At 38.3% G+C, this 12,556-nt stretch overlaps 1 protein-coding gene across 1 annotated transcript in view; it reads right to left on the reverse strand.

Moving 5' to 3' along the window:
• Positions 1-233: 233 nt before the first annotated feature.
• PCGF6 (polycomb group ring finger 6) overlaps positions 234-12,556 on the reverse strand; it is a 35,370-nt gene continuing 23,047 nt past the window's right edge. Inside the window, exons 10-11 of the mRNA XM_077748453.1 lie at positions 11,192-11,278; positions 234-1,396 (exon numbers count right to left, since the gene is read on the reverse strand). Of these exons, the coding sequence (XP_077604579.1) occupies positions 1,340-1,396; positions 11,192-11,278 (144 nt within the window). The 3' untranslated portion in view covers positions 234-1,339. The remainder of the gene's footprint in view (positions 1,397-11,191; positions 11,279-12,556) is intronic.

A 12,556-nucleotide genomic window follows, 5' to 3' on the forward strand; every position in this document is an offset into this window, starting at 1 on the left:
AGAGACAATGAATTCCATACTTGCTATTCTTGCTGTTATCTAGTAAAGTCAGTGAAGATGTTTATAAAATATTTATTTGATGGTATTTTAATTTGGATACCTTGTCTCTTAAGGAATTTTGGTTATTTTTGTTTCAAACCACAATAAATATGAACATTTAAAAATAGGTTAAAATAAATTTTTATTAAAATTTTTTATTAAATGTTAGAAGAGATTTATACACAATTCACAAATTCTTTACAAAACAATTGCCAAACCTCATTCATTTGTAACTGTTTCTATATGCAGACTTGGAAATTTTGCAGTGAAATAGGGTCTACAAAATATTGTTTTAGAAAGTATCACAATGCTAATTTTAGGCAAAATAACATTTAAAACGGAAATCTTTGTACGTGAGTTAAGTCTCAAACACCCGTATTCTTTATCCCAGTGACAAAGTAGTGGGAAAATGAACATTAAATTGACTTACTGAGGAAACAGTGAGTAAGAATTCTGTAAACTTGCAAATTCACTCAAGTTTCTTTATTACTTTCAGAACCAGTGGTTTTACAAGGTATTGATAACCAAACTATGTACTCAAATAAAGTGAATGCTAATCAAATTAACATTCAATAATAAAAATAATGTTTCAAAGAGGCACCCCTTGTTGTAAGATATGTTGAAGGAGTCTTTATTACACTGAAGGCTTATGGTCCAGGCCATAAACCCTGCAGGAGACAGTCTCTTCACACAGAATAATAATTCATCCTTTTTAGAAGTATATATCATCTCTGTAGTAGTATTGCTGGTAAAGGAAAGACACATGTTCAAAATATGATGGCAACGTACAAAAGTGTCCGGTAGTTTTGGTCTCTGTCAAAGAGGTACACTCTATAGTTTAACAAAGCCTGGCTTTGAATCTTTAGTTCAAAAGTATACTTCTTTTCCAAAAGTATGACTGCCCAACTGATACTATTCCAGAGAGCAGCATCCTAACCACAACGGGAAAGGGATATGGCTCAACAAAGAAGAAAATAGTAACCGATTTACCTCAATGATTAGGAAGCAAAATCAACATCAAAGTATTTGAGATCACAAGGAATTTAAAAATTCAATGCTTTGAAAATTTCCCCCTGAGCTATGGATGCTTTTTATATATAGTTTCTAGTAAAACAGATGCATTCCGTCATTCCGAGTTGTACTTATAAATGTTATCAATCTAGGTGCTGAAAATAGAGAAGTTGTGTCTCCAACAGCACAAAGTGGTATCAACTACATGTTTTGTGGAAATCTTTGGTGAAATGCAATCCTGCAGAAGCCTCCTTATTTCTTTTCCCTCCTCCTAATGCTGCTAGAATCTTCAAGTAATTTTCAGAGGAGAAACTACAAGACCATAATGAAGGACCAGCAGACCGTCCTGAAAAGAAAAAAAGTGTTTTGCAGTTATTTGAAAACCAGTTATGTAAATGATGAAGTCAAGTCAGATATTATTTTCACAGCCCAACACTAATATGAAATTCTTTGATTTAAAGAAAATAAAGTGTCCAGGACCCTTACCCTTATTCATTATTCTTTTTTTTTAAATGTTTTATTTATTTCTGAGAGAGAGAGAGAGAGCGTGAGCAGGGGAGGGCCGGAGAGAGAGAGGGACACAGAATCTGAAGCAGGCTCCAGGCTCTGAGCTGTCAGCACAGAGCCCGATGCAGGGCTCGAACCCACGAACCATGAGATCATGATCTAAGCCAAAGTCAGACACTTAACCGACTGAGCCACCCAGGCGCCCCCTCCCCCTATTCATTATTCTAATGAATAGACTTACTTATTCATTCACCTTATCACCAGATATTTCCTGTCAATGTACCTTTGTAATGACTCTCAGGTAATTCTGAAACTTCATAATTAGCCAGGGTTGTTTATGGCTAAACAGTTCTCTAAAAAGAACTCAAAGAGATACACCTTTCCTTCTGCATAGACTACTTTCCTGAAAAAAGATGCAAGTGTCATAAAGCACCATGGATCTGCTCAGAAATTAAACATTTATTTCCACGTAAATGCAGCTCATTACTATTGTTAAGAAAACTTTGAAACTCTTGCCCATTCATACATTATACATTTTACCCATACCCAAAAGACTGTTCACAACACAGTTTAACCTTTCTTTGACATCCAGAGTCATCATTATGAACAGCGAGTACACTGTTCTGTAACAGTGAGGTCTTTGGCCGCTGGGCAAATGACCCGTGTACTAAATGACTCCAGATACTGTGTTTCTGAATCTTTTCATCTGCTTTTTTGGGTTTCTATCTTCTCTTTTGATATCAGTCTTAATCATTTGTGTTCTTACCAAGTCTGCATCCAGCAAGCAATCCACCTTTTAAAGGTGCCATTTCTTTTTTTTAATGTTATTTTCTTTTTGAGAGAGAGAGAGAGAGAGAGCGCGCAGGGGAGGGGCAGAGTGAGAGGGAGACAGAGGATCCCAGGTGGGCCATGCACTGACAGCAGAGAGATCATGACCTGAGATCATGACCTGAGCCAGAAGTCACAACACTTAACCAACGGAGTCACCCAGGCGCCCCTAAGGTGCTATTTCTAATCTAGTGTAAACTGGAAAACTAGCTAACAAGTAAGACTTGTTGGGGAAGTGTACCATGAGCAATGGGCTGACTTTGAGCAACACAAAAAGGGAATGGTGACATGCGCCCCTTGCATTTCCAATCACATTCTAGCTATTTCTCTCTCCTTTGCTAAGCTTTTCCATGGCTCTACTTCCTCATCTCTCATTCATTACACAATTCACTGCAATCTGGATTCTGTTCCTCGCAACTCTAGTGAAAGCTCACCAGAATTCTAGAAAAGGGTTCATAAATTAAAATGCCCAGGGCCAGGAAAGTAATATAGATGAATATGTGACTTAGGTATCATGAGTCCATAGGGAGTGTGGAGACCACTGGTAAACCGGAGAGCAGATGTGTAGCTACAGGAATTTAAATTCAAAAATATTTAAAACACAGTAAACCATGTAAAACATAGTTTCATACTATGTTTGGCCCATGGACCATCAGATCTATTCTAGACTAATTAGCCTAATCTAAGTAAATGAATTTGTATTATAACAAACAGAAAGATTTTATCAATGTTCTTAGAATACAAATTATATTTTATGTGTTAATTTTTTGCATGTAGTTATTCATGTTTCAGAAATGAAAGCATCATTTGAAAAATATGACATGCTGAGATATCAAACTGAAAATAGCTTACAAGTGGTTTTAAAACCTCAAAACGTCAATATATGTATAAAATCACATTTTATGAAATGAAATAATTATAATTTAAATCTATTATATTTCTAGTCTATATACATAAATACTGTTTGTATTTTATATTTAGATGCCTCTATTCATAGTCTTCTTGAACTATCCAACCAGAATGAGTCTTCTAAAACATAAGTCACAGTAGGTCACTCTGTCCTTGGCTTAAACCTCTCCAAAAATAATTTCCTGTATTAATTTCCCAATTAGAATCCAAAGTTCATACTATGGCCTATAAAGTCCTACACATGGTTTTATTCTGCCTGCCCAGACCTCAGCTCCTACCATTCTCCTCCCCTTTCCCACTGAGAAGGTATATCATTCATTTAGCTGAGAGGTCCTGACAGTCCATGAATCTTACATTGTTGTCAATGAGGACTTTAATTGTATTATAGGTTAAGTTCAGGGACTTGCTCATCTCTGAATCTTCCCATGTGTCTAGAATAGTTTTCTGTAAGTATAATAAAACCTGGGAGTGTGAGTAACATGTTCTGTGAGTGTCCTGCAAGACAAACATTTCTAATAAATTTTAGCTTGATAAACATCTTGCTCTATTAGTATGTGATGCTGAATGTCACAAGATTACAGCTGAGCCAATGGTTCTCTCTCTTTGTGGGATTGTGAGTGATCGTCTCCCATGTTCGGATCTTAGGCCATGGTATTTGGCAGAAATCAGTGATTTTTCAGAACACTGGAAGGTAACCACAACTGGCACTAGTGTATTTTTTGGTCATTTCAAAGCACCTACGGACAGTCCTTTGCTTTTCCATACAAGAGTAAGCTTAGGAATGCTTTGCTTCCTTCTAGGTCAGGCTGCCTGCAGATATAGACCCTTTCCTCTGCTGCCTGAATGCCAGTTACATTAAATACAGTAAATGACAAGAGTTTATTAATACTGTACTGTAGTCAACATCTGTGTGAGTGTATACAACAGCTTCCATGCAGAAAGATTCCATTGAACCAACAGACAGCAGTGGTTCCATTAGTGATAGTGAAAGTTGTTCTACACAATAACCCTCATGTCTTCCTCACACCAGCCACGAAGATTTTCAAAGTTAAGTGCGGGTTAATTTGTTTTTCTTTATACTTTATATTTTATTATTTTATATTACATACTGTAATCATTTCATATGAATATTTTTGGGTTGTGGAACGATCATCTGAGTTTCTATTATTTCTTATAGGGTGCTTTGGATTACAAGGATGTTTCTAAAATGAATTATGCTCCAAAACAAAAGTTTGACTGTATATTTTAAAAAATATTTCTTTATTTTGAGAAATATTTGAGCACCTGTGAGTAGGGGAGGGGCAGAGAGAGGGGGAGAGAGAATCCCAAGCAGGCTCCAAGCTGTCAGTGCAGAGCCTTACCCAGGGCTTGATCCCATGACCCATGAGGCTATAACCTGAGCCGAGATTAAGAGTTGGCCACTTAATCAACTGAGCCAGTCAGGTGCTCCAGAAAATATTAAATATTTTTTGAAGTAATATTTTCTATCTGCCTCATTGGGATTTTACTCCTAGTTTCTTTTTCTTTTTTTTAAAGAGATTTTATTATTTTTTTTAATGTTTTATTTATTTCTAGGAGAGAGAGAGACAGCGTGAGCAGGGGAGGGTCAGAGAGAGAGGGAGTCACAGACTGAAACAGGCTCCAGGTTCTGAGCTGGCAGTCAGCACAGAGCCCGATGCGGGGCTCGAACCCACAAACCGCGAGATCACAACCTAAGCGAAAGTCGGACGCTTAACCGACTAAGCCACCCAGGTGCCCCCTACTCCTAGTTTCTTACATTTCTACTCAAGTAAGCTTAATTTTTTAAAAGATAATCATTTTCTAAGATTCCTGAAGTTTAGCATTATAAAATTTTCAGAAAATGTTTTGTTTATACCTCTAAGTATGTTTTAGTTATCTAAGAAATAATTTTGTTTCTGTATTTTAGGAAGATTCTTTTAAACTGTTACTAAAATGTAGACAGTTGGCAAGGTACTATACTTCTAAAAGTGTGTTAACAATAAGTTGAATAATCACCTGAAAAAAGTATCTGGTTACCCTTCTGTGAAGAGCCTGAGCTTTAAGTTCAAATTTTCAACAGCTGAATCCTGATCCTACCACTAACTAGCCAAGTGATCCTGGACAAGTTATTCAACCTCTATATGTCAGTTTTCTAAATTATAAGATTCACCAATGGATGTTAGAATAGAGGGCAAAATTTGAGGAAAAACAGGATATCTGCATAGTTTCAAAGTATCTCTCCTCACAAGATTATTAATTCCAAAGAGAAAAACCTATCAGTATTATCTCCTGATGATACTCCAAGGATGGGACATCACTTGTATGTGATGTGCCAAAAAACGCATAACCTCCATCTAGTCATGAGAAAACATCTGACAAACCCAAATGAGGGACAGTTTATAAAATAACTGACCAACACTCAAGTCACAAAAACAAGGAAGGACTGGAGAAGGGGGAGAAGACAAGGAGACATGATAACTAAATACAATGTGGATCCTAGGACAGAGAAAGGACAATAGTGGGAAAACTAGCAAAATCCAAAGTCCACAGTTTTGTTAACAGTATTGTAACAATGTCAATGTCTTAGTTTTGACATTTTGACTGTACTGTGGTCATGCAAGATGCTAATACTAAAGGATGCTGGGTGAGATCTACATAGGAACTCTCAGGACTATTTTGTAACTTTTCTCTAAGTCTTAAAGTATCTCAAAAAACATTTTAAAAAAGAAAAAAGGAGATAGTAATCATTCTTTTTTTTCTTAGTTTACTTATTTATTTTCAGAGAGAGAGGGAAAGAGTAAGCATGAGCAGAGGAGGGGCACAGAGAGAAGGAGAGAGAGAATCCCAAGCAGGCTCCATGCTATCAGCACAGAAGCCTATGAACTGTGAGACCATGCCCTGAGCTGAAAGCAAGAGTCAGACACTTAACCAACTGAGCCACCCAGGCACCCCAATAATTGTTATCTTTTAAGATTGTTGTGAGGCTTACACAAGATAAAACATGTTCTGGGGCACCTGGCTGGCTTAGTCAGTGGAGTGTGTGGCTCTTGATCCTGGGGTTGTGAGTTTGAGCCCATGTTGGGTGTAGACATTACTTACCTCAAGAAATGTTAATTATTAGTAGTATTGTCTTTTACTGAGATCTAAGCAATTTCACATCATATATGTGTTGTTTCCTCAATTAGCCTGGCAGGCCTTTTTCTTTTCACTTTCCAACCCAAGTAACTTCAAGACTTTTTTTCACTAAGTCCTTACACCATTTCATTCTATCGCTAAGCTGGCTGTATTGCAAAAATAATTACATTTCAGGGGCGCCTGGGTGGCTTAGTCGGTTAAGCGTCCGACTTTCACTTAGGTCATGACCTCGCGGTTCGTGGGTTCGAGCCCCGCGTCGGGCTCTGTGCTGACTGCCAGCTCGGAGCCTGGAGCCTGTTTCAGAGTCTGTGACTCCCTCTCTCTCTGACCCTCCCCTGTTCACGCTGTCTCTCTCTCTCCTAGAAATAAAAAAAAAAAAAATTACATTTCATGCATCTTCATGTCCTTTTTCTTGCTCAAGGAAAAGCCAGCTACTTTTTCAAAGAAACAGAAAAGTGACTAAGTCCTCTTTCTTCTTTGTAAATCACATAAAATTCAAGTTAATAATAACCATTAAAAAAATAATGGCTCCTAGTCATTGTATTGCGAATTACATTTGTTCCACTGACAAACTGCTTCACAACTAAAGTATACCTATAAAACTAAAGGATAATTACAACCTCTAATATCACAGTAAAGAACAGTTAGCCTTGGAGCATCTTTCCAGTACCCAATTACATATACTCCAATACTCAAGTTTCATTAACAAAATTACAAAACTTGTGATTTCTTTAAAAAATCCAAATACCAGAGCACCTGGCTGGCTCAGTTGGTTGAGTGTCTGACTCTTGATTTCGGCTCAAAGTTGTGATCCCATTGAGCCCTGCGTCAGGCTCTGTGCTGAGGAGCCTGGCTGGGATTCTCTTTATCTCTCTCTCTCTCTATGGGATTCTCTCTCTCTCTCTGCCCATCCCAAGCTCAGCATGCTTTCTCTCACTCTCTCTCTCTCAAAAAACAAAAACAAAAACCCAAATACCATTAAAAAGAAGTTATGAAAAACTGAATGACCATGAATGACCAATTAGTATTAATTTGGAGGTTACAATAAAATGTTAAATGTAAGCAGATGGGCAAATATGGAATCTGTGAATAATGATGATCAGCTGTGTATTCTTTTGGGCCCTACTTCTCTTGCTCACTATTATGCCTGTGTGATTCATTCATGTTGCTGCATATGGTAGTTGTATTCAATTGTATGTATATGTCACAATTTTTTACTCAATTTTTGTTGGGCATATAGGTTGCTTCCAGTTTGTGGCTATCATGATCAAGCTATTATAAACTACCTTGTACACGTCTTGTGGTGGACATAATATTCATTTCTATACTCAGGTACAGAATTGCTGGGGAATAGGGTGTATATACATGGCTTTAGTAGTACAGTATCAACAGAATTCTAAAGTGATTGAATCAGTTGATACTCCCACTACCAATGTACATAAATTCTAGTTGCTCCACATCCACACCAACGCTTACGTTGTGAGTCTTTTGCATTATGCGAGGTCAACTTAGCCAAGCTGGAATCATATTTCCCCAAATCCCTTCCCTTTAGGTTAGCCAATAGAGACTTGTATAAGATATGCAAAGTGGAAGGAGGCAGAAGCCATTATGCTCAGGTCACCATAGAGTACCAGATGCCCATTCAGCTCATACACATTGTTGCTCGTATGCTGGCTCACACTGTAGGGACAGGGCAGCAGTCAGGCCTGCCACTAATTCCTCTTGCTCCCACAAGAGATCCCCCTTCAACTTCTCTGAGTTCTGGGCCAAAGACCACCAGCTTTGTCTACAGATCACCCATGTCAGTGAAGATGGAACTGATGAGACAGACATCCCAGTTTCTCCTTACAGGTTCCAGTTTATTCTCACTATTCCCCACTCATGTCTGTCTTTTCTTTCAATTGCTGCCCTGTTGATTTACAATGACTTACTGGTCCACTGGCACTATCTTTCAACACACTTCTTCACCAGCCCCTACAGTTGTTTAAGGTATAATCCCCTACTATACTATTCCATAATATTCATATTGGTTCTATTTCTCAGATGAAATCCTAACTGTTAAAGCTGGTGAATCCAGGGGTGCCTGGGTGGCTCAGTCAGTTAACAGTCTGACTCTTGATTTCAGCTCAGGTCATAAACTCATGATTTCTGAGTTTGAGCCCCACATTGAGCTCCATGCTGACAGTGCAGAGCCTGCTTGGAATTCTCTTTCTCTCTCTGCCTCTCCCCTGCTCGCTCGCACTCAAAATAAATAAATAAACTTAAGGGACGCCTGGGTGGCTCAGTCAGTTAAGTGTACAACTTTAGCTCATGATCTCCTGGCTCCTGAGTTCGAGCCCTGTGTTGGGCTCTGTGCTGTTAGCACAGAGCCTAGAGCCTACCTCAGATTCTGTGTCTCCCCCCTCTCTGCCCCTCCCCTGCTCACACTCCTGTCTCTCAAAAATAAATAATAAACATTAAAAAATAAACTAAAAAATAAACTTAAAAAACAAAATAAAACAAAAAACTGGTGAATTCAGGTAAAGCATAGATGAATATTCACTGTACGATTTCTATGACTTTCCTAAAGATTTAAAAATTTTTTCAAAGTACAGGGACACCTGGGTGGCTCAGCTGGTTGAGCATCTGAATTCAGCTCAGGCCGTGATCTCACAGTTTATGAACTCAAGCCCCACAGTGGGCTCACTGCTGTCAGCACGAAGCCTGCTTTGGATCTTCAGTCTCCCTCTCTACCCCTCCTCTGCTTGTGTTCTCCCTCCCTCTCTCTCTCTCTCTCTCAAATAAATAAACCTAAAAAATGTTTCCCCCAAGTACAAAGATTAATACATTTGTAACCAGTACTCAGTTTCATTGAGTATTAACACTTTACTTTGTTTCAAATTTCTTTTTAAAGTGATGAAAATTTTACATCTTCCTATCCGAAAGAGCAAAGTGTTACCAACCCTCATTAAATCTGAGTGGTGGGTGCAAGGAAATCTATAGCAAATTAGTAAAAAGAAAACCAAGCAAAAAATAAACAAAAATTCTCCATAATGGACCAGTCATTAAGGCTGCAGAAATTTCAGCCATAGTTCTTTACAGGTTTGGTGGCAAAGCACAGCCACAAAAATCCTATCAAAATATACCAATTATTTGTTTCCTATCAAATAAAACATACACCTTCCCTATGATCCAGCAATTTCACTGCTAAACTATTTGTCCAAAATAAGTGAAAGCAAAACTGGTTAAAAAAGATGAGGAGGAAGAAAAAGAAAATGTATACTTGTATAAGTGTTCATAGCTACTTTATTTGTATTTTTTTATTAAAATGTTTATTTTTGAGAGAGTACAAGTGGGGTGAAGAACAGAGAGGGGGGACAGAACATCCAAAGCAGGTTCCGCACGGACAGCAGTGAGCCAGATGTGGGGCTCAAACTCACAAATCACGAGATCATGACCTGCAACTTTATTTGTATTAGCCAAAAACTGGAAATAGCCCAAGTGTCCATGAATAGGAAAATGGATAAAATATGGCATGTTATACAATGAAATACTATGTAGCAATGAAAAGAAACAAACTATTCCTACATGTAACCACATGGATAAATTTCAAAATGTATGAGGGATAAAAGATGCCAGACACAAAAGAGTACTTGATTCCACTTACATGACATTCCAGAATAAACAAAACTAATCTATGGTGAACACAGGTGTAAATATTTATGACCCTGGATTAGGCAATGGTTTCTGAGATGACACCAAATACAGAAGGAACCAAGGGTGCCTGGGTGGCTCAGTTGGCCAAATGTCCAACTCTTGATCTGAGCTCAGGCCATGATCTTATGATTTGCGGGTTCAAGCCCCATGTCGGGCTCTGTGCTGACAGTGTGGAGCATGCTTGGGATTCTCTCTCTCTGCTCCTCTCCTGTTCACATATACTTGCGTGTGCTCTCTTTCTCTCAAAATAAATAAATAAATTTTTTAAAAATGAAGGAACAAAAGGAAAAACAGATAAAATGCACTTCATTATAATTAAAAACCTTTGTGTTTCAAAGGTCATCACAAAGAAAATGAAAAGACAACCCACTGAGTGAGAGAAAATTTTTACAAATCATATATCTGATAGTGGACAGGTATACACAATATATGAAGAACTCTTACAACTCAATAATAAAAATCTCCAATTTTCAAAAATGGGCAAAGGATCGAAAATAGAAATTTCTCCAAAGATATACAAATGGCCAATAAACACATGAAAAATCCTCAACATTAGTCACCAGGGAAATAAAATCAAAACCACAAAGAGATACCACGGCACACCCAGTAAGATGGCTATAAAGAAAAAAAAAAAATAGAGGGATGCCTGTGTGGCTCAGTTGGTCAAGCCAACTCTTGAGTTGGGCTCAGGTCTCTCTCTCTCTCTCTTCCTTCCCCTCTTGTGCACTCTTTTTCAAAATAAATAAACTTTAAAAAAAAAGAAAATTGGGGTGCCTGGGTGGCTCAGTCGGTTACGTGTCCAACTTCGGCTCAGGTCATGATCTCATGGTTCGTGAGTTAGAGCCCCACATCGGGCTCTGTGCTGACAGCTCAGAGCCTGGAGCCTGCTTCGGATTCTGTGTCTCCCTCTGTCTCTGCTCTTCCCCTGCCCATGGTCTCTCTCAAAAATAAACATTAAAAAATAAAAAAAAGAAAATTATAAAATCTTTATTAAAACTGTTGATAACATTTCTTTCATTAAACAACATGCCCATCAGGCAGAAGTACGATGAAGTCTGGGACCTACCTGCATTGCTGCATCACCGATCGCACGTCGAATCTCCCTTAGTGTCTGATACCGCTCCAACAAATGATCGCCACAGATGATATCTACCTATGGGCAAACATGAGTATCAGATTGCTTTCCTGCTTCAAAAAACCATATGAAAAAGGTTAAGAAAAACCAACATAATTATTTCCAAACTAGACTTTTCTATTTTATTTTAGGTGGATTAAACATTCCCAAGACAGATTTTATTTATTTTTTTCCTGAGAGAGAGAGAGACAGAGACAGAGACAGCGAGACAGCATGAACAGGGAAGGGTCAGAGAGGGAGACACAGAATCCGAAGCAGGCTCCAGGCTCTGAGCTAGCTGTTGGCACAGAGCCCAATGCAGGGCTCGAACCTACGAACTGTGAGATCATGACCTAAGTCGAAATCGGGCACTCAACTGACTGAGCCACCCAGGTGCCCCTCTCAAGACAGATTTTAAGAACTTGGTATAAAAATAAAGTAAAATGGAAGGAGCATTAGAAGACATAGCAGGAAAATGGCACAGTACAGCAGATACTCAAAATGATTCCCTTGAATCTCTGAGAAGAAGTAAAATCACATTTAATACATTCAGCATAAGGCAGCACAGGAAGGTACATTTTTTAAAGTTCATGAGAAAATGATTAAAAGAGTATATAATACTTAAAAATACAAATCTTCAATCTTTGTCTTTCAAGGAGTCTTTCCCATTGCCTTAAAATGGGGTCAGCTTCTTGATGTCTTATTCATATAGATCCCTTCACTGACTACATCTCCTAAGGTCCCTGTTTATAGTTTATGGTGTGACAGTTGTTCTTGTCCTCTCACCCAGAATAGAGTATCACCTCTGACTCCTAATTCTCCTTTCCCTTTCTTCTCACATGCTATCAGTCACCAAACCCTGTGGCTTCTTTCTTCATAATACCTTTCAGTGTTCCTATCATCCCTTGCCCCGGGCTTAAAGCTGAAATCCCCTTCTAACCAGATTTTCCTACTTTCAAATTGTGTTTACTCTAAAAATCCCGTCAAATACCAACATATTAATCTCCTTGAAAGCTTCATCATAGATGAGGAAGAATCATAAAAGCAGTTGCATTTCACTGAGAAGCCATTATGTATACTATATGTTATACTATGCATCTAATTCTCACATTCTTGTAAGCTAGCTATGATAATGCCCATTTTTCAGATAGAAATACTAGGAGGTAAAGACATTTAACTTTCCTAAGGTCATAAAGCTAGTAACTAGTAAAGTCCAGATCTAAACCCAGGTGTGTCCCCAGATCTTTCTCCAAAGCCTAAGTGCACATCAGGGGTTAGCAAACTTGTTCTATAAAGGGCTAGACTAAATAGTTTAGG

This window comes from Crocuta crocuta, unplaced genomic scaffold, assembly GCF_008692635.1.
Source record: "Crocuta crocuta isolate KB4526 unplaced genomic scaffold, BGI_CrCroc_1.0 scaffold619, whole genome shotgun sequence".
NCBI lineage: Eukaryota > Metazoa > Chordata > Mammalia > Carnivora > Hyaenidae > Crocuta > Crocuta crocuta.